Genomic DNA, 26,343 nt, shown 5'->3' on the forward strand with positions numbered 1-26,343 from the left:
CCTAGGTCTGGATAATTTATCCATTAATGAAAAATACCAATTTTCCCAAATACTGTCAGGAAAATTAACATTCTGATTGTCAAGATTGTCAAATATTGTTAGGAAAATTAATATTTTTATTGTCAATACTGTGTGTCAATGAGTCCAACAAGTACAATGTCAAGGTGGGTAAACCATGTTCAATTATATCCTTGCCTAATGATAAAGAACACTTGCATGATAATGTTTCAACGTTCTTTTATAAATAAAGAATTCTGGTTGCATTTATGATGTTTGTTTTTCTTTTTCTTTCTAAAACTATGAGAATCTGGTCATTGTATACACTGCGATCCAGTTCTAAAGTTTTATATCATAAAGATTGTTTTTGACAACAGAATGTATCACCAAAATAATATACATCTGTTATACTGTCTTCCATATTTTCCCTCATACATGCTTAAAGCAATCTTGACACTAAAACTCCAAATATGGCAATCATTGTCCAAAATATGCAATGGAGCCGAATCACTTGGACTGGTTCAGGAACCTGACTGTGGAATACCATTATCTGAACTTTGATTATAGATATAAAGACAAAAATTACTAACTAACCCACAATGGGGTTACCAAGGGGAAATATACTCTCGAAAAAAACCTCAGACAAGAACTTCATTTGCATATTTAACCAATGGCCATCAGTAAGTATGTACATATACATTTGCTACAAACATTGATTGTGACACGTGTAATACACAATAAAAAACAAACTTATCAAATTTACAAACATTCAATAAATATTAAAGATATATACTTACATATAAATACCCATATTTCCAAGCACACTCATACATGCATATATACATGTGTACATTATATATGTATATGCACGTACCCATACACATGCTTACATGGACCCACATATGTACATATACACTGAGACAGTGTGATTGCTAATGCCAAGAAAATAATTGTTTAGATTGTTTAATTTATTTTAAACTTTGGTGACAAAAGAAAAAATCAAATATACTTTCATCTATTTTTTCAGATTTGTAACATTTTATTCTTCATCCATGAGCTAAGAGTAAACTGAATTTCCATATCATCTAAACATCAAGAAAACATAGTAATCAAGTTTGCATACCGTCTTCATGTTTAGAGTGTCTACCACCATGTCATACTGATCTCTACTGGTCTCAAGATACTTTGGCACTATCTGCTGCAGTGGGATCATACTGTTAAAGAACAACAGAAGCATCAAATCATTTGTGAACAAATATTAATATAGAACTGAATTATACAAATATCAATGTATAACTGTACTGTACAAATATTAATGTATAACTGCAGTGTACAAATATCAATGTATAACTGTATTGTACAAATATCAATATAGAACTGTATTGTACAAATATCAATATAGAACTGTATTGTACAAATACCAATGTATAACTGAATTTTACAAATATCACTGTATAACTGAACTGTACAAATATCATGGTATAACTGCAGTGTACAAATATCAATATAGAACTGTACTGAACAAATATCAATGTAAAACTATCTCGTACAACTATCAATGTATAACTGTATTGTAAGAATATCAAGGTATAACTGCAGTGTACAAATATCAATGTATAACCAGAGGTCTTGGAATGCTTCATCATGCATATCTGGATGCAATATTTTTATCTGAGATGCAGAAAATAACTCACACAGAAGTCCTCCATATGCATGCGATTACTGGATGGCAAATTCAAAGGTTTGCCAGTCTGGCTTCAACCACCTGCTGAGTGGGAAATTAATTATGTTGATCAACTGATCATTTTAGCTTTGGGTTTTCATGGGATAAGTAAGTCAAAATATGTACCGCAATGAAAAATTCACCATTTTATTGATGAGTCAAATGATCAAAGTGACATTAAAATGCTGAGTCATACTTTTTGTTTTTGACAGGGATGTAAACAGGATACATAAATATGAGACTCCTCTGACTAATTGCCTATAACACTGGATCAGCAGAACTCATCTATTCATATAAGTATTACTAAAGTTTAACAATTTTATTTATCATAAGAAATCAAAATCACAGTTCTGTAAACTGAGGCCTCAGGTGGCTGAGTGGTCTAAGATCCTTGCTTGTACCAATCACTGAAATCTTATCTCTGTCTTTGTGGGTTTGAGTCTCAACCTCAGACAATGAGGGTATGTGAAAAAGCTTGCTAGTGGCTTCCGATGGGTCTGTCATTCTTCTCGGGGTTCCCCAGGTTCTTCCTCAGCCAAATATACTGGCTGCCATGTATGGCCTAAAATGTGCTGAAAAATGGATTTAACCTACAACAGCAACAATGACAACAACTGTTGTATACTACCACTAATAGGAACTATACTGATGGTGATAGTGATGATAATGATCATCATTGTGGTGTCTGCAAATTAGACATAATCACAAAGGCGCTGATGGTATTGTGTATGTATCATGGCTTTTTGTGGATAATCAAATTGACATTATTACAATATATGAAGCTCTCTATTCTGATAAGGTTGGTTGTCTTATTTCCTATCCGCAACCTTGATAAATATCTGCCATTGATAGGCAAACAGAAAATCAATATTATACTCTGACTGCTAATCAGAAATTGAAAATGGAGATGGTACCTTTAGGGGATAGATATGATCCAGTGGTTCTTTTCTTGTTTCAGTAAAATTTCAGAAGAATTATATTGATACAAGTTAAATCCCAGGATTCAGGCCACAATATATTCTATATTTCATTGACAGAAATCAATGTTAGGTCAACTGCACTGATTATGCAAGTGACAACTGCAATGGTATGATTGGAAAAAACACCTGTTCTGTCAAGAGTTTGTGACAGAAACCCCAAGGTTCTGGTAGCTGATAACATGTGCCACATGGGTAACATCTGTGCCCTAAAAGGGCATTGAGGGTCTGCCTCTGCCTGCTGATGATCTCCCTGGTGATGTCTACTTATATCACAAATATTATATTACTTATATCACAAATATTATATTACTTATATCAAATATTATATTACTACCAGAATCATGACAATAAAATGGGGTAATGTTGTCATTTGCGATCTTGTTCTAATCAATGATAATGTATTGACACAAGGACACACATCATTGATATTGTTGTTATTTTCATTTTCAATACCATTTCTCATTACAAGGTAGCTTATATATGGTGGCCAGTATAACTTGATGGAGGAAGAACCTGGGAAAAGCCTGGTAAGAACAGTTGACCCATGGGAAGTTACTGGTAGCTTTCTTACGTACCCACATTGGCTGAGCCTGAGAATTAAACTCACGTGGTACTAGGTGAGATAGCAGTAATCAGTAAAGGTGAGTGCTTTAGACTACTTGGGCCTCCCACATCACTGATGTCAATGTACACACACACGCATGCACACATACACACATAAACACACACACAGAGACACACACACATGTGAGTCTGATACCAAAAATGTTACTGAATAAATTTCTGAAATAGGAAATATGGTGCGGTTAGAATGAGCAGTTGAAGAAAAAAGGTCATGCCATTTATATGCTACCAGTTGGCTGTCACTTGTGGATAGGTGTGCAAAGCATCTGCAACAGCAAGATATTTCCTGAACCAGAGATGGAGAAAATCAAGAGCTGCTGTGACATATCACCAATAACAAATTGATGCTGCAATGTTTTTCCCATCATGAATAACTGTAACAGTGTGTCTGGTAAATTCAAATCAAGTTGTTTATAACTGTACAATATCTTTATATAATTAAAATTTCACATCTTCTGAATCATTCTGCTTATTATAATCCATTACAATCATGTCAGTGATATAACAGAACTAATCTGGATAAACATATATTTTAAGTCACATATTTTTGGTTATTTTTATAAAAAAATTCTCTGTTTCTCTTTCAAGCAGGTGAGTCAATGATTGCATACTTGTATACAGAAATGGTGAGTCAATGATTGGATACTTGTATACAGAAATGGTGAGTCAATGATTGGATACTTGTATACAGAAATGGTGATGCAGAAATGGTGAGTCAATGATTGGATACTTGTATACAGAAATGGTGAGGCAGCTGAGAACACTTCTGGGATGATTTGTCACTACTAAGGTTATCACCAGTAAACTGGATATCACCACAGTTGACTTCAGACTTGCAGAAGATTAGCATAATGACAACCCTATTACTGCAGGTTGTAGAGCCATATTATTTCTTAGCAACAATAAAGATGTTGCTCCAGAAATTTTCAACCAGTTCTTCACATATGTGCAACGTGGAAAGAATAGTAACTACACGTTTTTAGTTCAGGTTTATGCGCTCTGTGTTTTTGATTTCAATTGATTACAATAAAACATATTCAAAATCTTTTGCATTTTTACAGTTATGTATTTTACTTCATATTCAATGAGTCATATTAATATTAATTATTATAATCTTGTTACAGTTCACTTATTCATGCATTACACTTTAATATTCAATATTTTAAGAATTCTTCATTTTACATTTTGTGTACACTGAGCTATATGTTTCATAATATAGTCAAACAGCAACTATTCATAATATAGTCCACCACAATGTTTCATAATACAGCCAGACTACAATGTTTCATAATATAGTCAAACTGCAATGATTTATAAAATAGCCAAACCACGATGTTTCACAATACAGTCAAACTGCAGTGTTTTATAATACAGTCCAGTGCTCAAAGAAATATTTTTTTAGACACAGGCCCAGGGCTGGTGAATAAAATAAACTCACAAGCCTGACTGAAATTCCACACTCCCAAACTCCAATTTACCCATGCTCAAAATTTCTCCTTTTAAAAAAATGCCACACGACGTTGCAGTAGCTACAATTCAAATATAAATTCAATAGATAGAGTTCAAAGGGGTTTGAAGGTAATGCAAGCATCATTCGTGTTCATCGATACACTCACTAGGGACTGGATGGTCCTGGTGTTCAAACTTCTCTGCCGTATTCTCTGATTGAATCCTGGTCAAAACTGAGATGAGGTATGTTGATGTGTTGCTTGCAGTATGTGCAAAGAACTAATAGCCCCCTCCCCCAACATATCTCTAACATATGGTCACTACCTGATATTTTGGACAGTTCAAAAACAGCTAGAGATGCCAGATCTAGTACAGACAAGAAGAGACAATTTATCACACTAACTTTCTTATCCATCTTATAAAACAGCAGGTTGGTGATATTCACAATCACACTGTTTTTATTCAAGGATGGTAGTGCAGTGCAAGTATCAAAGTGTGTGAACAATACCAGTGTGATGAAAATGACATCTGTAGCTTGATTTTGGAAAAGAAAGCTTTGTTAATGAAAGCCACAGAATTGTCTGAATAGCTAATTTCCTTTATTTTAACAGACTGTAGAAGAAGACAAAACGGAGGAAATCATTCTTGCATGTTCCTGATTATGTATTAAACTGATCAAACCTTTTTTATAATTAATTGTCAAATTAAACTGACTCTTGTAGTATTGATTAATTAGGGCCAATACAGATTTATTATTTTGGCATATAGGTACCAGCAAAGGATGTCCCTGGACAGTTCAATAGAAGAAATTGGGATATCTGGGAAAAAACAGTCTGGTAAGTAATATGATGAAACAGTCATCAAAGGAAAGCTTGCCAAAATGTGTAGCATAAAAATGTAAACAATACATTGTCATGGACAAATATTGACTTACAGAATAAAACAAGAACTTTACTTAGAGAATAAAACAAGAACTTGAAATGCAAGATCGTGTCTCCTTTATGGTACATTTTCCTAAAACCAAAGGTAGGCAATGTACCATGAAAAGATAATCTCAGTGATCTACTTTTGCTTTTATATGCTGCTGATTCTCAGTATGAACGCATTAAGTCAGTTTCATGACTATATGGATCTAAAGTCATTAAAAAAGTTTTAAACATCTTTGCTGCCACCACCATTGCCACTGAAAAATGTATACAGTGGTCACTCACTATACGATCCCTCACTATACCTCTTCCCCTTTTATAATGTGTCTATGCTGTACTCCAAGTTTTGACTGCACTTGTGACTCAGAATTAAGAATGGATAGTAACAATTTTCAACTGCTAGCCCTCTGGTGACCTTCAAAATCACAAAGTGGCAACTAAAAAATGATGTCAATATTATCTTATTACATGTAAATACCAGATTTTACACTATAAACATACAATTTTGTTCACACCATAATCCATTTCTGACTGTAAGACAGTAAATTCTTACATTAAAGCACTATATTTACATTGGACAAGTCTGGCGCTTACAGCTTAGAAGTGAAAGGTCTAATTCACCAGTCATGCAATCAGCCTCTGATAATGGTATGGATCTGACAAAATCTGGACATGCAGAGAAGTCTGAAAACATAGTCGGCAGTAAAATTACTGTCAGAAATTTGTTATAACAATCCACCACATAAGGCTCTATCAGTAATAAGACAGGTAACTTGAATGGTTGCCACACAGTGAAATAAAGATGGAACAGTGTACATATGTCCTGCTATCTGCAGAGGTGAGATAGAACATTTCACTATTAGCTTAGAAATAAAATTAGTTTTACTTACTTAATATGCGATAAAATGTCTGTCACATAAGAGCTATAAAAACCCAGCCATCGATACAGCTGTATTGGAGCAATCACAATGAGTTTTGTGTATGGTTTGCCGCTTCTCTCAAAGGCTTTCAATCGTGAATTTATGATTGTGAATAGACCCTGAAAATACATATTAACAAATAAACTTCAAGTACTGTCCATTCAGTAGTATTTGTGGCTCTTGTGGTTTCCTACAATGTAATTAAATACCCAACAAACAACAATCCATTTTTTATGACAACAGGATATGGAATCTAAGGTAGAAAGGCTATATTATTTACATCCTGAAACTGTTCATCTAGAATAACTTAAGATTTAATTATGCTAAGTGCATCAAAAAGAAATAAAAGGAAGCTGATTGGTGACCAAACTTGTTTTCTCTCCATTTGGATTTGATGTCATTTGATGTATCATGAATTAGGATTTTTATGAATCAGTCAAGGGGACTTGATGTAGCATTCAATGGTATTTGATGTAGCATTCAATGGTATTTGATGTAGCATTTAATGGGAATTTTTAAGTAGCATTCAGTGGTATTTGATGTAGCATTCAATGGAAATTTATATGGAGCATTCTATGGGATTTGATGTTATTTGATGTATCATGAATTAGGATTTTTATGTATCAGTCATGGGAACTTGACGTAGCATTCAATGGTATTTGATGTCGCATTTAATGGGATTAAATTTAGGATTCAATGGGAATTTTAAGTAGTATTCAATGGTATTTGATGAAGCATTCAATGGAAATTTTTATGGAGCATTCTATGGGATTTGATGTAGCATTCAATGGGATTTGATGTTACATTCAATGTTATGTAGTATTCAACAGGAGTTTATTTAGCATTCAATGGGACTGTATGCAGCAATCAAAGGGATTAAAGAAGTATTCAATGGTATTTGATGCAGCCATCAATGGTATTTGATGTAGCATTCAGTGGGATTGTATGTAGCATTCAATGCTATTTTATGTATCATTCAACGTGACTGTATGTAGCATTTAATTTTTATGTAGAATTCAGTGGATTTGATGTAGGATTCAGTGGCCGAGTGGTCTAAAGCACTCTCTGTTATGGATCACTGCCATCTCAAATCTGTCTGCGTGGGTTTGAGTCTTGGACTGGGTATGTGAGAAAGCTTGCCAGTAGCTTCTCATGGGTCAGTGGTTCTTTCCGGGGTTTTCCCAGGTTCTTCCTCCACCATTAATACTGGCAGCCATGTATAGCCTAGTGTGCTGAAAAATGGCATTAAACCCTACAACAACAACAACAACAACAACATGTAGGATTCAATTGGATTTGAGCTAGAATTAAATGGTATTTCATGTAGGATTCAATGGGATTTTATGTAGGATTCAATGGCATTTGATGTAGCATTCACTGGGATCTGATGTAGGATTCAATTGGATTTGATGTAGAATTCAATGGCATTTCATGTAGGATTCAATGTATCTGATTTAGAATTCAATAGGATTTTATGTAGCATTCAATGGTATTTGATTTAGGATTCAATGGTATTTGATTTAGGATTCAATAGTATTTGATGTAGCATTCAATTGGATCTGATGTAGAATTCAATGGTATTTGATTTAGGATTCAATGGTATTTGATTTAGGATTCAATGGTATTTGAGTTAGGATTCAATGGGATTTTATGTATCATTCAATTGGATCTGATGTAGAATTCAAAGGTATTTGAATTAGAATTCAATGTCATTTTATCTATCATTCAATATAATTGTATGTAACATCCAATTCAGATTTTTATGTAAAATTTTATGTGGTATTCAATGGGATTTTATTTAGCAATCAAAGGGATTTTATGTAGCATTTCAATGGATTTTATGTGGCATTCAAAAGGGTTTTATCCCTAGAAGAGATGCTTTTACTACATTTATCTATTTCATACATCCATATTTTTGTTTACAAATGTGCAAATTTATCTATATTGATGTCAGCTTCTCAAAAATGAGATAAAATTCATAGATCCTGTGACTGAAACAAACTTGCAGCACCACTTTCATCTGATGCAATATGTGAATAAACATATACTGAGAGTACAAGAGAGACCAAGAAGCAGGTTCAAGTAGTCATTTTGTCAGGTACATATGATTCAATGAGACCAAGAAATAGGTTCAAATAGTCATTTTGTCAGGTACATATGATTCAATGAGACCAGGAAGCGGGTTCAAATAGTCATTTTGTCAGGTACACATGATTCAATGAAACCAAGAAATAGGTTCAAAGTCATTTTGTCAGGTACATATGATTCAATGAGACAAAAAAATAGGCTCAAATAGTCATTTTTTCAGGTACATATGATTCAATGAGACCAAGATGCAGATTGTCAGGTCCATATGATTCAAGATGACCAAGAAAAAGGTTCAAAAAGTAATTTTGTCAGGTACATATGATCAATGAGACCTGGAAGCAGGTTCAAATAGTCATTTTGACAGGTACATATGATTCAACGAGACCAGGAAGCAGGTTCAAATAGTCATTTTGTCAGGTACATATGATTCAATGAGACCAAGAAGCAGGTTGTCAGGTACATATGATTCAATGAGACCAAGAAGCAGGTTCAAATAGTCATTTTGTCAGGTACATATGATTCAATGAGACCAAGAAGCAGGTTGTCAGGTACATATGATTCAATGAGACCAAGAAGTAGGTTGTCAGGTATGTATAATTCAATAAGACCAAGAAGCAGTCATTTTGTCAGGTACATATGATTCAATGAGACCAAGAAACAGTCATATTGTCAGGTATATATGATTCAATGAGACTAAGAAGCAGGTTGTCAAGTACATATGATTCAATGAGACCAAGAAGTAGGTTGAAACAGTCATTTTGTCAGGTACATGTGATTCAATGACACCAAGAAGCAGGTTCAAATAGTCATTCTGTCAGGTACATATGACTCAATGAGACATTATATTCTGTAAAATGAAAGAGCTTAATAAACAAATTTACAAACTGTCAAATTCTGAGATAATTATCATCCAAAGAATTTGGATGAGATGTAGTATCAGACAGACAGACAGACAGATAAAGACCATTACAACATCACCTGGGAAAGCAAAGGGATCATAACTGCTAAGATTTACTTTAACTGCTTAATATTTATCACTATGCACATTTATTTATACACTTACCAAGTGATGATCTGAATGAAGATGGGATATAAACACAACCTTGACCTTGCACAACATTTCATCTGTCTTTTTGCCATAGAAACGATAGAACTGGCCCATAGTCCCTTCTCCACAGTCCAACAACATGGAAGAGTCATCACTGAAACAAATATTAGATTGGGTTAGTTTTTAGAGGTGCAGTATCATTGATATCCACCATGTTTTTTTCCCTGTGGTATGTCCTGCAGTAATTTTTTATTGTATTGGTACATCTAGTTTCTGTCAGAATGGAATGTACAGAAACTCCCAAGCAATCTTCTTACGAATGTAATGAAGTTAATTGCATGTTTTATTTTTCATGACAAAATAATTCCAAAATTTGTTTAAACGGTACTATTTGTCACAAATTAATTTTGAATCTTACAAATATAATTATACTTATATGATCCTTTAATCACACATTTCACACGTCATTTGATGGAGAAATGGGATGTTGCAATAGCAACACAAATTTGGTGTTGGAACCCAGTCAAAGTATCTAAGTATCAAAGTGGGTCTTGGGACTCACTAAAGGTATCTAAGTAATAAATCTGGTCTTTGGACCCAGTCAAGGTATCTAAGTATCAAAGTGGATCTTGAGATGCACTAAAGATTCTAAATATCAAATGGTCTTGAGATGAACTCAAGGTATCTAACTATCCAATGATCTTTGAATCTACTTAAGGTATCTAAATATCAAATGATCTTTGAATCCATTAAAGGTATTTAAGTAACAAATTTGGTCTTGGGATCCACTCAAGGTATCTAGATATCGAATGGTCTAGGAACCCAATCAAAATATGAAATTTTGGTCAGGTTTGGTTCAATAGCATTTTTTAGCTATCTTACAAGAAAGTGTGATATACCAAAACATGAACTAATTATGGATGGAAAGAAGGATAGCACAAAACCAATGATTCCCACTCTTAAATATATCTTCTCTGCTTGCTTTCTCTGTGTATATTTATCAAATGCCAAGTATGCATATACATGAAATAAAACTGAATGGACAAACACTACATGATTCAAGATGATAGAAATGATATATAGAACTGATTCCTCTTTTGAAAAATAGTTAACAGGTAATATCATTGATCTGATGCAAATTTGTCCCTTTACAGATTTCTGATAAGTAAATTTTGTTTTGGTGTCAACACGATGGTTATGATACAGTCAAGGTATGATAGCTATCACTCCCAAGATCTGGAACTTATGACAATAACAAAAAATATTAACTTGGCCTTGTTTGGTTGAATGAGCAAAGGAACTGTTGCATAAATATTGAAGAGCAGAGCTCCCTGATTCTCTATTCCAAATATGACAGCTACTGCTTGTCGTTTTTTTGAAAGATTCCTGATTTTACTAAATAAATATGACATATATCCCTATCAGGGTTTGGGATTTATGATCATAAGCAAAACTTCAACCAAAACATGTGTACATCTTGATTCTGCTTCCGATGCATCCAGCAACAGCAAAAGGAGTCAAACCTAGGTCTTGCCTATACTAAAGCAGGGTATACAAAATAATGTGTGTTTCATGATGTGATGAAGAGAATCTCACTTTTGTTAAGGCTTGAGAAAAACTGAAATCATCATTACTCATGATGTAAATTTCATTTGAAATCTTCATGTAAGGTCCTCTATATAACCAAACTGGCACTTTAAACATATTACTATAGCAGACATCTAAACAAAATAAATTCTTGTAGTTCACAAACATAATATATTCACCTGATGTTGAGGAGGATGCCACTGACATTTCTGGTCTTGCTGGGAACCGATGATCCTGTTCCGAGAAATACTGTCTCTGGATACTTCTCACCTGTTAAGAATTATTAATATCAGCAAAACCTGTCCTATATTTGACAACTACTAAAGGTACTATTTATACTTGCTTACAAGTTGAGTTCAACTTTAAAACAACATTGATCCCTGTAACATATCTTATAAATTTAGTCCAATTATAAAAAATCAACCCTGATCTGCCATCACACAGTATGTCTTTGCATGTATATACAGTAATAAATACAACCAGAATACATAAATCTGAGTAAAAGAAATTTAGTATCTTTGTTACCAGCATGTATTGCTGAAGAAAATCTATGCATTATTGATGAAATACAGTCAACTGAACTTGATCTCAATACACAAAGCATTAAAAAATTATTTATTTTGAAATGTGGCATTTATTTTTATTACAGAGTCTTTCACTCAATAGTTATTCTTAAGGGTGATGTGTTAGATCAAAATAATGTGTAAGAATTTCATACAAACATTTATATCAACTTGCAGGTTGATCTGACATTTTGCTTTAAAAGAATTCTGGGTAACATTGACAAAACTAGACTGTGAATGAGAATATCACACAGAGACCGTACTCAAATATTTGTGAAAAAGATTAATTTCTTAAAAAAACACTGGTTGAATATGACATGACTTTGGAGGGCTGGCATTATTTCCCATTAATAATACACTAGGCAAGTGACAAAAAAACACCATCAGAACATTCACAAATGTATTGGCAGGGGATGGGAGTAAAGATACTGCCATCGCTTACTATTTCTAGGATGTCAGGTCCCCAGTCCAAGTTAAATATTCCCTCCAGTTAATAATATTAGGCCCAAAATAAATAAAAAACATGATTTGAATCTGATACCTACTTTTTTTTACTTGGACTAAGACTAAAGAAGGGAATCTTTGCAACAGTAGCAAGTAAGTATTATATCACTATTACACCCCATCAAAAGAAAATAAATTCAAAAGCAGTAAGACATTACATGCTACTGCTGCACTGATGAATACACCAGTTAGAAGGGAGGCTGATGCCCCCACTTCCAAAAACAATGCATTAACTTTACAGCAGAATGTTGTCTACTGTAAGATGGTAAGATTACTTGGTCACATGCTGTGCATTCTCCATGCAGAAATTTGTCTAATGCAGAAGGATTGATAATGAGCTAATATTTTCCACCTTTATTCAACACAGGAAAACTGCTTCCTTATGTAGAACAGTGTGTACAATTTCCCTTAGATGAACCAGTTTGGATTTGCTAAAGAAAATGTGTTCCTGGAAGCAAGGTCAGAACCCTTTCTTTAAAATGGAACAGATCCACACATAAACCATGATGTCTGACCAAACTTCTGAAATGAGGACCAGCCAAGCACCTACTGGGGTGCTGGGAAGAGAAGGATGTTGCAGGAAGGTACAACTTCAAAGGGCTGACTGCTTCCCTCCTTAGGGAAGGAGGAGTACTATGAAGTCTACCTTAGTGGGCCTACTGACCATCCCATCCAGCAAAAGAAGGGAGACTGAACTGGGGCTGACTTGTATGTCTGTCGAGATGAACTCGCAAGGAGGTCCCTGTGGTTGGTCAGGGTGTGTGTGCATCCACTGCAGGTTTTGATGGTCACAGAGTTGTGGTCAGTGACCAGTGGTGCTATTCATTCGAACCCTGTGAGGCTACAGAGGAGATGATACCTCCAAAGAATGACTCCACCTGAAGAATGCAGCCCTCAAAAGATTTCTGCTATGGTCCAGCAAAAACCTTAAGCATCTCCAAGACAGTATCCCTGTGGCAGTGAAGCTCTGCCATGAGCACCACTGATATAGAGAGCACAAACCTCAATATTAACTTGGATTTGGCTTTCTATTTTAATGTAGCTTTTAACATTATTTCAGTCATATCACTACAATGTCTGCAGTGTGGCAGTTCATAGTGATATCCTGCACTGGGGCAGCATGCCACAGACATATATTATCCTGACTCCAGGCAGACCAGTCCTAACACTAACGTCTTAGTGCTGAGTGCCTAGCAAGGCAGCTATTAGGATAATTTTTATGTCTTTGGTATGACTTGGCTGGGATTTGAGCTCCCTCAATATTAATGCCAAAGCCTCCAGCAAGTATTGATGTATCACAGGAGACAATCATTCATTCTTCAAGAGACTGAAGGAGGTAACCAAAAAGAGAATGGCATGGAAAGTGATCAGATCGCCAATCCCTTCTCTTTTTGCCAGACCAGGCTGGACTTGAATGAGCATGTCCCCAGCTTGTCATGCCCACCATACCTTGAAAACAAATACTGATATGTCCATGACACCATAGGAGGAAAGAAAACTTTCTCCAGAACAGGAGAGGCAAATCCTGTAAGTATTAATCAGGAACATAGTGAAAGGGGGATGCCAATCCAATCTTCTTTTCCAATCAAATGAGCACACCTGATTCCCTATGCCTATAGGAATTGGGCAGTAACACTAACACAGGGTGGATGGGGCCCAGGGTGGCCCAGTGGACTAAAGTACTCACCTTTACTGATCACTACCATCTCACCTATGTCTGTGTAGGTTCATGTCTCAGTCTCAGCCAATGCGGGTATGTGAGAAAATTTGTCAGTTTCTTCCTGTTGTTTGGTGGCTCGGGATTTTCCCAGTTTCTTCCTCCACCAGTGATACTGGCCATCACATATAGCCTATCCTGTGCTGAGAAATGGTGTTAATCCCAAAACAATAACAAACAACACAGGGTGGGGTGGAAGTGTATCTACCCAGCCTGATCCCTGCCCTCAGACAGATAATCAAAGTCTGCTCAGAAGGGAATGGCTGGAGACTTGTGGTTTGCCCTCAGAACCTAGCGACTTGTAGTAGAATGCAGACCAGCGCCTAGCACCTGGCGAGTGGTAAGCAGCAAAGATCTGACAGATGGACTCACCATGGATTGATCAGATTGGGATCACTTCTCTTTCTTGTCATCGAGGAAGGTATGACTCACTTATATATGTCAACCTTAAGAGAGTGCTGCTAATCCATGCTGAGAGGTGCAACATACTCTCAGACATGTTATTCCATGTTCTATGGGAGCAGCCAAGGATATATCTTTCACTGGCACTGATGGTATTGGACTGAGTGTCAGGGATCATTGTCTTTTCTGCAATCTCTGAATCATGAAAATTGCACCTTGTTTCTTCCCCACAGGGGGAGCTGACATATGCAAACCAGGAAGGGATCCAGACCTCTCCTAGGAACAGAGAGGATTGTCTTGTGATAAAGATTGGAAGCTGGACCATTCCTCCCTGTTTTATAGATGCAGTGACTTTCTACAACATACACCACTTGATCTGTTAATAGATAAGATATCAGACATTCGTCCATGCATACACATAGGTAGGTGGTTTGTGTATCAAAAGAGACCTTCTTGTACCTGCACTTACCTACACAATGTGACATATTAATCGTTGAAAGAGAAATTATTTTATAAAATATGGGAACCAAAAAAGGGTAGGTAATTTTTATCCAAACACTGCTTACTAAAACAGGGAACAAAGAACAGAGGAAGCTCTGCCCACTAAGCAAAATGGCAATGTTAGACAAATTTCAATGAGCAATTTGGTACCTATTTTACCTGCACAAAGTCCAAGGAAAATGAGGATCACATTCCACATGTTATCTCTGACTAAGGAATCAGTCTCGGATAACGTTCTTTTAAATTGTAGTCCTCCAATTAACTGCAGGAGAAACTATTTAGTCCAGACTGTGGACTTGGCATACTAAAAAGGATAGCAATGCAACAGTAGCTGATAGTGTATCACTGCTATTAATTGCAATTTTATCTGTATTTAAATTTGCTGATTGGGGAAAGAGTCCTGTTGTTTCCACTAACAGATCATTGTTCATCAGGTCTTTTAAATTCAAGATTTATTGCAAGTACAAAGTCCACTAAGACTGGTACCATAGGTCCCCAGTTTAAGATAAATATTCCATCCTCCAGGTAATTCACAGTATTCAAGGGATAACTGTTTGGATAATAAAAGTTCTACTTTATTTAATTCTTTGGTATTATTTAATTCTTAATGTATTAATCATTTAAAAAAAGTCAATCACATAACCTGTGGTAACAAGTTAAGAAACATGAACCCATAATTCTAGTTAAATTTACAAAGTTTTTTTGTTTTTCTCACCTTTATTTGTGTAATCATCCATAAAGATGGATCTTAGTTTTTGCAGCTCCTCATTTACATTGGGCATCTCAAGGGCTTCTTGGACAAAGGCCTCCCTGTCGACTTCTATGCATTGATCCCTATCACAATATAAATAAATTCTGCTTGTTAATGAACATTCATAATGCAAGCCTGGCAAAGAATGTCAATGAGGGTTAAATGATGGTTTCCCCCAGCAATAACTTGTCTCCAGAAGCCAATGTAAACATTATCATGCAGAAAATAAATTCCAGCTAGAGTGATCTTGGCCACTCTTCCAACAAAAGATATTTTGCACTCTTTTACCTTTAGACCTGAACTTTAAATCATTTAAAATTTAAAAGTTGAACTTTTAATTGGTACTATAAAGCCAGTATCATGCTGACATATTGTGAAACCACCTACCTATATACCCATCCACTCCCATATGTATCTAACTATCCACCCACCCTCTTGCATACCTACTTATCTACCTATCCACCCACTCATATACCTATCTACAAACCCAACCACTCACACAATTACCTAACCGCTCCGGTGGCCTAGTGGATAGAGCATCCGCCATGGATGCAGGAGGTCATGGGATCGATACCTGGCCAAGTCATACCAAAGACTTACAAAAATGGCACTAACAGTTGCCTCGCTTGGTGCTCTGCATTAAAAGGTTAGTGTTAGGATTGATTGGCCTGGTGTCAGGATAATGTGACTGGGTGGGACATCATGCTAGATGTATGTGGCATGATGCCCCAGTGCTAGACATCACTATTAACTGCCACACTACATACATTGTAGCGACAAGACCGAATTTTTTTTAAAGCTATGTTAAAAATACAAATCACACACACACACACATCACACATAATTACCTACCAAGCAATCAACCCTCCCACCCATTCACAAACCTACCTATCTACCTATCCACCCATTCACATAACTACCAATCAACCTATCCACATACCTACCTATCCACCCACAGCCCCACTCACACACATACCTATATACCTATCTACCCACCCACCTACTCACTGACTTATCTATCTATCCACCCACCCATATACCTACCAATCCATAAACCCACTCACTCACATACCTACTTATCAAGGGGCCCTGAGTGGCTGAGTGGTCTAAAGCACTCTCCATTATGGATCACTGCCCTCTCACCTCTGTCTGTGTGGGTTCGAGTCTTGGAATCGGCCAATGTGGGTATGCGAGAAAGCTTGCCAGTAGCTTCTCGAGGATCAGTGGTTCTTTCCGGGGATTTTCCGGGTTCTTCCTCCACCAATAATACTGGCCGCCATGTATAGCCTATGGTGTGCTGAAAAATGGCTCAAACCTTATAACAACAACAACAACCTACTTATCAACCTATCCACCCACCCCCAGACTCACATACCTACCTATCCACCTACCTATTACAATCGGGACTAAAAGACATAAAAAGAATTTAAAAAAAAAAGAACATTCTTTTGCATTTCCAACTAAAACTAACAAGATGATAATAAACAGATTAGTGATATTTTTGTATCAATATTTTCAAATCAAAACCTCTTATCTTAGTCTAGAAGCCAGATATTACTGAGTTACCTTGGAGTGACTGCATCAATAATTACTTTTATTAACCTACTGCTGGGGCCTCACAAGAAATGCAGAATGAAGTTCACTTATCTAATTCCTGTATTCATTCACATGTACAATATATACAGTTGACCTGCTGTGGGTAACATATAATATTCACTGTATAGGTATTAATATGGAAAATTTACAATCAGCACATTTTATTTATACTTCCAACTGCATTGGTCACTAAGGGTCTAGTGAGTAGGGTAGGACATATAAAGGTCTATAGTAAAAGTCATACAGGTCATGTGTGCATTCTACATTGATTATTATAGAAATGGGTGACATTTTTTAGAACTGGAGTCTACATACCTTTAAATAGCAATTATTCACTTTATTTGAATCCTCATACAGCCATACTCCTTTAGAATATCATTATTTACAAGCCCCAAGATGTACATATGGCATAATCAATGATAATTCCAATTATTATAAACTGAATGTGTCTTCTACGCTTTGATTGGATGCAAATGGTCATGTGATACAAGATGGCCACTATCGCTTAACTGGCTTTGAAGCAGCTGTTCAGTTTTTTGTGCCGTTTTTCATGATATATGTGCTTGTTGCCTGTCTTCGTCTACATTATTGTGTTCATCATGCATTGGCTGTTCAGTACGTATGTGTTTCTTCATCTCCTTGTTTTGGAAACAAGACCAGTTAGACTTTTTCTCAGCTGTCTCGCTCCACTGCAACAACTTCCTTTGTTGTTGAACAAACCACCATCATGTGATACTCGCCAGTCAACCTGTTTATGCTACGATGGACCCTCATTAATTGCTTTAAATGACTACTCCTTGGCTCTCCACACTACATTGTGTTCTACACTAAATGAACTGGGACTATATTCATCATTACTTAAATGTAAACAGCAGCAAAAAAATAACATTGTTACAAAGCTGGCTGGCATAGAACAGGACAAAGAATTCCAGTTATCTCCTTTATCCCCTTTCTGGCTCAACAATTTAAAAATTTGACCGTTAATTTAGATAACCAAATTCAAATCCCTATTAAATCATCAACCTTTGTGTCAACTATCTAAAAGATACCTCTGCGTATTGCATTATTGAATGCCCAATCAGTAGGACTACCAGAAAAGCACACAGAAATAGTTCATTTTATCAACAATCAGAATATTGATGTCTTTTTCCTGACAGAAACATGGCTAAAAATATCAGGCAATGAGCCCAAGTACACAGATCTAACACACACCGGTTACTCCATCAAAATCGTTCCCCTCCACCGTGGAGGTGGAATTGCTGTCATTACAAAGAACTCTATGATCAAACGTCTTAACCACACCACAACTTTCAATTTCTACCACACATCGTTTGAACTAGTCCAAACCACACTTACATTGGAACAAAGGCCAGTCCATTTTTTCTGACTATACCGCCCTCCTCCTAGTAGAAAAAACAAGCTGACTGAATCTCTCTTTTTGGAGCAATTTCTGAATCTCTTGGAGCATGGAAATTCGATAGTTGGCAACCTGATTATTTTTGGAGATTTCAACTTTCACTTTGACTGTCCCAGAAACCCAAACACATCAAAACTCCTAGATTCCATTAATGTTTTCAACCTCAGTCAGTTAACCAACCCACCCATAAACATGGTCACATGTCAGACTGGATTCTTCATAGACCTGATGATAATATTCTACGTTCCTCCCTGGTATCCCATGAACTTGCATCAGATCACCTCTGCATTATATGCCTTTCTTGACGTATCAGTCCCTAGCCCTCCACCTTTATTTGCTACTAAGAGAAACCTCCGTATGATAAATAGAACCAAACTAATGCATGACATCCAAGCAAACCAACTAACTTTCCTACCTCCTACAGCACAACAACTCGATAACTGACTGCGTTCATGGCTCAATAAAACATGCCCCAGCCACCAAGTGCAGAGTATCAATTCAAAAGTGTTCTCCATGGTATAGCAGTGTTAGGGACCAGCTTTGCACTGCTAAAAGAGACTGAAGTAAAGCGGAGAGACTTTGGCTTTCCACCAGACTCACTAATCATATGCAAATCTATGAAGCCGCTAAGGAGAACATCACAAACATAGTCAATGTAGCAAAATCAGCCCACTACAGTATTAAGATCATGGAAAGTTCCAGCTGCAAAGCTCTTCAAGATTAATAACAAGCTAATGTCAAGGAACAAATGTACACCACTTCCAACTACCTTCTCTCTAGTCGACCTTCTGGACCTGTATGCAAATTTCTTCCGTGACAAAGTACAAACCATCTGAGATAAGCTTGACAACACAATTTCAACTGACTCGTCGTCACCATACAATTGGGATACAGAATTTCAGTGGCAACCATTAACAGCATTTGAACCTGTATCTATGGATTTAGTATGTACAATCATGATGAAGAGTGCACCAAAGTCATGTGAACTTGATCCAGTTCCAACATCACTGCTGCTTGAGTGCTTTGATCCAGTATTGCCTTCACTAACTGATGTTATTAATACTTCTCTCTCATCCGGGCAAAGCAACGTGGAATGAATTGCCCACTGAACTTAGACACAAAGACACAGTGATCCCATTCAAGAGTGCTCTTGAAACACTTATTTCTACTGCAAGAACAAACCTAAAGACCTAATAACGTTCCCTAATTGAAATATTTACAGCATGTTTTTATGTTTTCTAATTTCATGGTGTTCGTTTTCTGTAATATCATTATATATGTTTTTTTATGTTATAGGTGTTGTCTAATGTTGTAAAGCGCTTAGAGCTTCTAAAGATTAGGTGCTATACAAAGTCCTCACTATTATTATTATTATACTGATCTGGAATTTTTTACACATCGATAAATTCTGCAGACTACTTTTGGTTCCCTGTTACCAAATCATCTGATGTTAAGTCTTATCTATATCAACGCCTTAATAATAACAAACTCCCACCCACCCATTCCTGTGATTTCCGATAAAAAATGACAAGCTACTGTTTAAAATCGACCATTGGAAGTTAAAACAATGTAATTGCACAGACCTTCCTGCACTCCAACACTCATCCCTTTTGCCGAAGAAGGCACATGGCAGGCTTTAGAAGCCAATCTTCGGAAATTATTACATTTCACCTCAACAACATGTTACAGCAGTGGTTATTAAAGGTCAGGGTCATATGTCAACCAAGGGATGTCACTAAAAACGATTTTGCTTTTGAAAGATTGAAATGCGTAGAAAGTAACAACGATGTTGCTATAACAACACCTGCCATACACAAGCGTAATATTAAAAAAAAGGAAGATTCCTAGTTTAATTGCAACAACCATTGTTTATATATTAAAATATTGATCATAACATTATCCAAATTATATTGCAATGAATTAGCTATACTGGCATTTAGTGTAGTAACAGTTGTGATGTTGATTAGTGGTGTTATGTCAAAGGGGGAATCTAAATTATAGTGCAATGAATTAGCTATACTGGCATTTAGAGTGGTAACAGTTGTGATGTTGACTGATGGTGTTATGTCAAAGGGGGAATCCAAATTATATTGTAATGAATTAACTATACTGGTATTTAGAGTGGTAGCAGTGGTGATGCTGATTAATGGTGGCGGCAGAAGCAACAGCTTAATAATTATTAACAGAAGTAAAGGACAGTATTGTAGAAATTGTATTGGCTTTTAATGATAAACATGAATAATTGTAGTACTAATAGAAATAGTGATGATTTGTAGTGGCATACACGAATAAGTGCAGTTCTAACAGAAATAGTATTGGCTTTTAATGATATACATGAACAATTGTAGTTCTAATAGAAATAGTATTGGCTTTTAATGATATACATGAATAATTGTAGTTCTAATAGAAATAGTATTGGCTTTTAATGATATACATGAATAATTGTAGTACTAATAGAAATAGTGGTGATTTGTAGTGGCATACATAAATAAGTGCAGTTCTAACAGAAATAGTATTGGCTTTTAATGATATACATGAACAATTGTAGTTCTAATAGAAATAGTATTGGCTTTTAATGATATACATGAATAATTGTAGTACTAATAGAAATAGTGGTGATTTGTAGTGGCATACATAAATAAGTGCAGTTCTAACAGAAATAGTATTGGTTTTTAATGATATACATGAATAATTGTAGTACTAATAGAAATAGTAGTGGTTTGTAGTGGCAAAAATGATTATTTGTGTGTGTGTGTGTGTGTGTCTGTGTGTGTGTGACTTGGATTTTTAATGTAGCTTTAACAAATTTTCATTTTTTGAGTCATATTGCTATGATGTCTGCAGTGTGGCAGTTTATAGTTATATCTAGCACTGGGGCATAGTGCCACAGACATCATGTCCCACCCAGTCACATCATCCTGACACCAGACCGAGTGGTCTAAAGCGCTCTCCATTACGGATCACTGCCATCTCACCTCTGTCTGCATGGGTTCGAGTCATGGATTCAGCCAATGTGGGTATGTGAGAAAGCTTACCAGTAGCTTCTTGTAGGTCGGTGGTTCATTCCGGGGTTTTCCAGGGTTCTTCCTCTACCATTAATACTGGCTGCCATGTATAACCTATCATGTGCTGAAAAATGGCTTTAAACCCTACAACATATACAACCAGATTGACCAGTCCAACCACTAACCTCTTAATGCTGAGTGTCTAGCAAGGCAGCTATTAGTACCATTTTTAAAAAAATAAGTCTTAAGTATGACTTGGCCAATGTTCGAACCTGTGACCTCCCGCAGCTGTTCTAACCATTAGGCCACCAGAACAGTCTGAATACCTGTAGAAATAGTGGTGGTTTGTAGTGGCATACATGAATAACTGCAGTACTAAGAGCAAGATCGTATGATAAGCATACTATCTGCAATGTGGTCCAGCTGACGAAAGACTTTCCAGATTTTCATCATTTACTGCAGGTCAACACTTTATCAGAAAATGCAGATTTCACAACAATCAGAAGAAAGACATAAAAAAACAGATTGTGTTTACAACTCAGCTTCACAACTTATAAAAACATATTTTAAATCTCTGAAGAAATTAATTTTATACACAAAGCAATACATTTCCTTTGCATAAGGAAAGAATGCAATATGTCCTTGAGCAAAAGTAAGCAATGTTGTCATTGTAGTCCTCATGAATTTCTCCACTGTATGGAGAACCATTACATCAGCATACAAATGAGATGATGATGGCTGACACACACATTAATGTGGCTGTGCTCACTCCATTATACAAAACTGGCATAGCCTAAATAAAACGAGTGCAACTGATTGATTTCTAATGGTGTCATGCATATGCCAACTGATATCACGTGACATTATAGCATGTGCACATTAGTTTTACAAAAGAAACTATACTACATTGTACTGAGAATTTTTCAATGGATGTCCATTTTTATGTAAAAATACGATGATTTCTTTCTTCAGAAAATGTCTGACTGGTTACTAATTATGTAAACAGAACTGCTCTACTGGGTTGAGATATACTGGGACCAGTCAAGTTCATTGGATTCAATTTAGAATGAATTTTTCAAATACTCAACTGTGGTCTGATTTCATAATAAACTTACAGTTGAAATATTTTTCAAACACTTTTGAATTCCATACATATGTACTCACTTTCCGAGTGGCACCATATGTGTTGCATATACCATTAAGTGGAGAAACCCCATTAACATTAGAACTCATCAATCACCACTTATCGCTTGCTAGATGGTGCAAGTGAACTAATGGATATCTAGATTGGTTCTCCTTTTCAGAAGGCTTGGCTCACGAGTGAAACTTCTAGACAGCAAACAAGAATTAAGATGGCCCACAGCACACACACAAATAAACTATCATGCCGATATGAATTCCATTACCAAAGTTTAGATTCTTTCCCCACACTTACCACGAAAGCTGCTTATGCCTGTATCTGTATCTTAAGCCTGTGATGGTTGATTTCACCAAGCCTTCACATAATCCTTTTTCTATCTTTGGGGATTCATTCATAAATGGTAACAGAGGGAATATCGCTGGATGCAACAAGTTAAGAAAACATTGGTAACGATAAATTCCGGCACTGGAAATTTCTGGCATTGTCTCGTTCAAAATCAAATGCTCTGTTTTACCCTCAAACCTAAAGTGAAACAAAATAGGGAGAAAATTATGGAGTTAAAAATTCAGACTTGTGCATATTTTTCTTAAAGGAAGTTCTTACCAAGTGTCCTTAACTTAAAGAAAAAAGTCCATAACTAACTATGATCAAGAGCATCAATAAACAATACATTATACACCTACCCCATGTATAAAATAGCCTACCATGTAGAAACTAGTAGGGCTTCAATGACTCTGGAGATTATTGATCAAAAGGAACTTATCGACATTGATCTTTGTTCTAGGTCTGAACTAAAGTTACTGTGCAGAAAGTAGCATTTTCTTATTAAACTTACCATGACTGTAATTTCTTACCAATAGACCCCAGAATCAATAGCTTGCTTCATTATCCTAAGTGCCAACCATAAAAAAAATTTATTCAAGAAACTTACTCAAAAATAAAAGTTTCTGCTCAAACCTCCTTTTTCTGCATCACAATGATCTTGACCTTTTTACTCCAAAATCAACAGACCTCTCCAACATCTAAAATGCAAGTCCTCCACAAAATCTGGTCAAAATATGTGGTCTAGAACTAAAGTTATTATGCAACTCCAACCACTAAATTTCTTTTAGGCAGTGACCTTGACCTTTCATCCCAAAATATATAGGCTTTTTACTTTACTCAATGTGTAAGCCATCCACAAACTTCAGCCTAGGTCTGTAATGAAGAACTATAGTTATTGTGCACAAACAATTTTTCTTCTTTTAATCTGTGACCTTGACCTTGGACCTTTTGATCCCACAATCAATAATCCTCTTTCTTACCCAATGTACAACTCATCTACAAACTTTGGTGAAGGTATGCGATCGTAAACTTTTGTGCAGACACAATTTTCTCCTTAGTCACAATGATCTTGATCGTTTATCTTTTCTAGCCAACTCAGTAGGCTTCTTCCTTACCACAAGTGCAAGCTATCCACACCGTTTGGTCCAAGTCTGTGATGTAGAACTAATGCTATTGTGCAAATACCATTTGTCTTCTTTCAGTTGCTGGGATTCTGACCTGTGACTTTATGAACCCAAAACTGATACACTTACTTACTACTCAAAGTACAATGCTATCCATGAGGTTTAGTCAAGGTCATCAATGTAAACTAATGCTACTGCATTCAAACATTGTTTCCTTTTTTTATTCATGATGACCATTGGACCCCAAAATCAATATGCTTTTACTCAAACACAATTACAAACAACATGCAATGTTTGGTTCTAGTATGTAATGTAGAACTGTTATTGTGTGGAAACCACTTATCTTCTGTCAGTCGACACCATTTGCCTATGGACCCTTAAATCAATATGCTTCTTTACCCAAAGTACAAGCTATCAGTTCTCAAAGAAATTTTTTTTAGGTACAGACCCCAGGCTGGTGACTTAAATAAACTCAAGCCGTGACTGAAATTCCACAAGCCTGGACATTTCATATCAGTCACTGTCAACCAGGGAGAAAAACCTCCAGACTTTTGTAGAGAATTCTCAATTATTACATTATGTCTGTCAATTTCTCAGAAAAAACCCCCATATATAAATAGATATATCGTATGCAATCTACAGATGCCATATTCTATTTTATCACTTGTGAGTACTGTTGTGATAAAATAATTAATATCAAACTACAAAGGGTTTTTCTTCAGTAAACAGAATGTTAAGATTAAACATTTTTCACATATAATTCAGATTTTTTAAATCCGTACAACAGTACTAAAGTAAAAAAATAAAAATAAAATTGTCATCAATTAGGTTCAATCCCATGAATGATCACCGTGAATGCTGTTTCTCTGCAAATAAAATCGCATTTCTCCATTTCCGCCAAAGAAATACAGCCAGTAAACATCTGGCATTCCACCATTGTATATGTAAACTTTAATTATCATGCTTAAGTTAATAGAAGGAATAAAGCAAAATATACCATGAACTAATTCAGAATAAATAGTTTTTTTAGTAAACAGTGTTACATGCCTTAAGATTTAAACCTAAGGAAATAAGGTGGGGATATAAAAAGGGAGAAAAACAGTTGTCACATACACAGTAATTTGTGACTACAGTTTTGAACTGTTAAAATGAAGTCCTAGGCATCATAAGTAACAACAAAATAGGGCATCATTTATTTGCCAATCAAAATTGCTGGTGCTTATATACACACATTGTAGAACATGTTTTCTTTGAAGTATATTGAAAGGGCAGTCCTTTTCACAGGATACTTGGAATGATAAAGATTAACTGTGTACACTGGCCTTATGCTTGTGTGCTTAAGTCTAACCTTTAGCTTTAATGCAGTTTAGCCACAGCTGACCAGGATATGACAAGGAAGGTTTGTCCTAGGGGAAATAAGGAGTGACACAGGGAGAAATGGTGCATCCATGGGTGCTTGCACATTGGGGAAAGTGGGTGGGGCAATAGTCACCTCCCCCAATTTCACCTTGAAACATGTTTTGGCCAGCATCCATGAAATTTCATGGCTGACCACTACATGTCCCCCACCCCGAAAAAAGTTTCTGCTGGTATCTCTGGTGTGTTCTTTGAGAATTTCACCCTTACTGGACCTGGAATATAAGTCAATATTTATTGAAACTGGCACTTAGAAAAATGCCGTATAAAAACCTCTCCATTGTCACTATTTTCTTTACATGTTTTGGCCAACATCCATGAAATTTCATGGCTGACCACTACATGTCCCCCACCCTGAAAAAAGTTTCTGCTGGTGCCTCTGGTGCGTCCTTTGAGAATTTCACCCTTATTGGACCTGGAATATCAGTCAATATTTATTGAAACTGGCACATAGAAAAATGCCGCATAAAAACCTCTCCATTGTCACTATTTTCTTTATTATTCTCTCTACCTGGCTTTTGAAAAGTTTACAGGCATGCC

The 26,343-nt window shown here is 36.0% G+C and overlaps 1 protein-coding gene across 2 annotated transcripts in view; it reads right to left on the minus strand.

The window, feature by feature from the left end:
• LOC149802944 (zinc phosphodiesterase ELAC protein 2-like) overlaps window positions 1–26,343 on the minus strand; it is a 105,357-nt gene that overhangs the window by 19,292 nt on the left and 59,722 nt on the right. For both annotated transcript variants that reach the window (XR_016420111.1, XM_089952459.1), the window contains exons 12-17: window positions 23,234–23,461; window positions 15,745–15,863; window positions 11,522–11,612; window positions 9,771–9,909; window positions 6,590–6,738; window positions 1,121–1,211 (exon numbers count right to left, since the gene is read on the minus strand). Coding sequence is in view for 1 of the 2 variants with exons in the window: in XM_089952459.1 (XP_089808585.1) it covers window positions 1,121–1,211; window positions 6,590–6,738; window positions 9,771–9,909; window positions 11,522–11,612; window positions 15,745–15,863; window positions 23,234–23,461 (817 nt within the window). In the remaining variant the exon portion in view is untranslated. The remainder of the gene's footprint in view (window positions 1–1,120; window positions 1,212–6,589; window positions 6,739–9,770; window positions 9,910–11,521; window positions 11,613–15,744; window positions 15,864–23,233; window positions 23,462–26,343) is intronic.

This window comes from Sinohyriopsis cumingii, chromosome 3 (assembly GCF_028554795.1).
Source record: "Sinohyriopsis cumingii isolate HCF-2022 chromosome 3, ASM2855479v2, whole genome shotgun sequence".
In the NCBI taxonomy this organism is placed as follows: Eukaryota; Metazoa; Mollusca; class Bivalvia; order Unionida; family Unionidae; genus Sinohyriopsis; species Sinohyriopsis cumingii.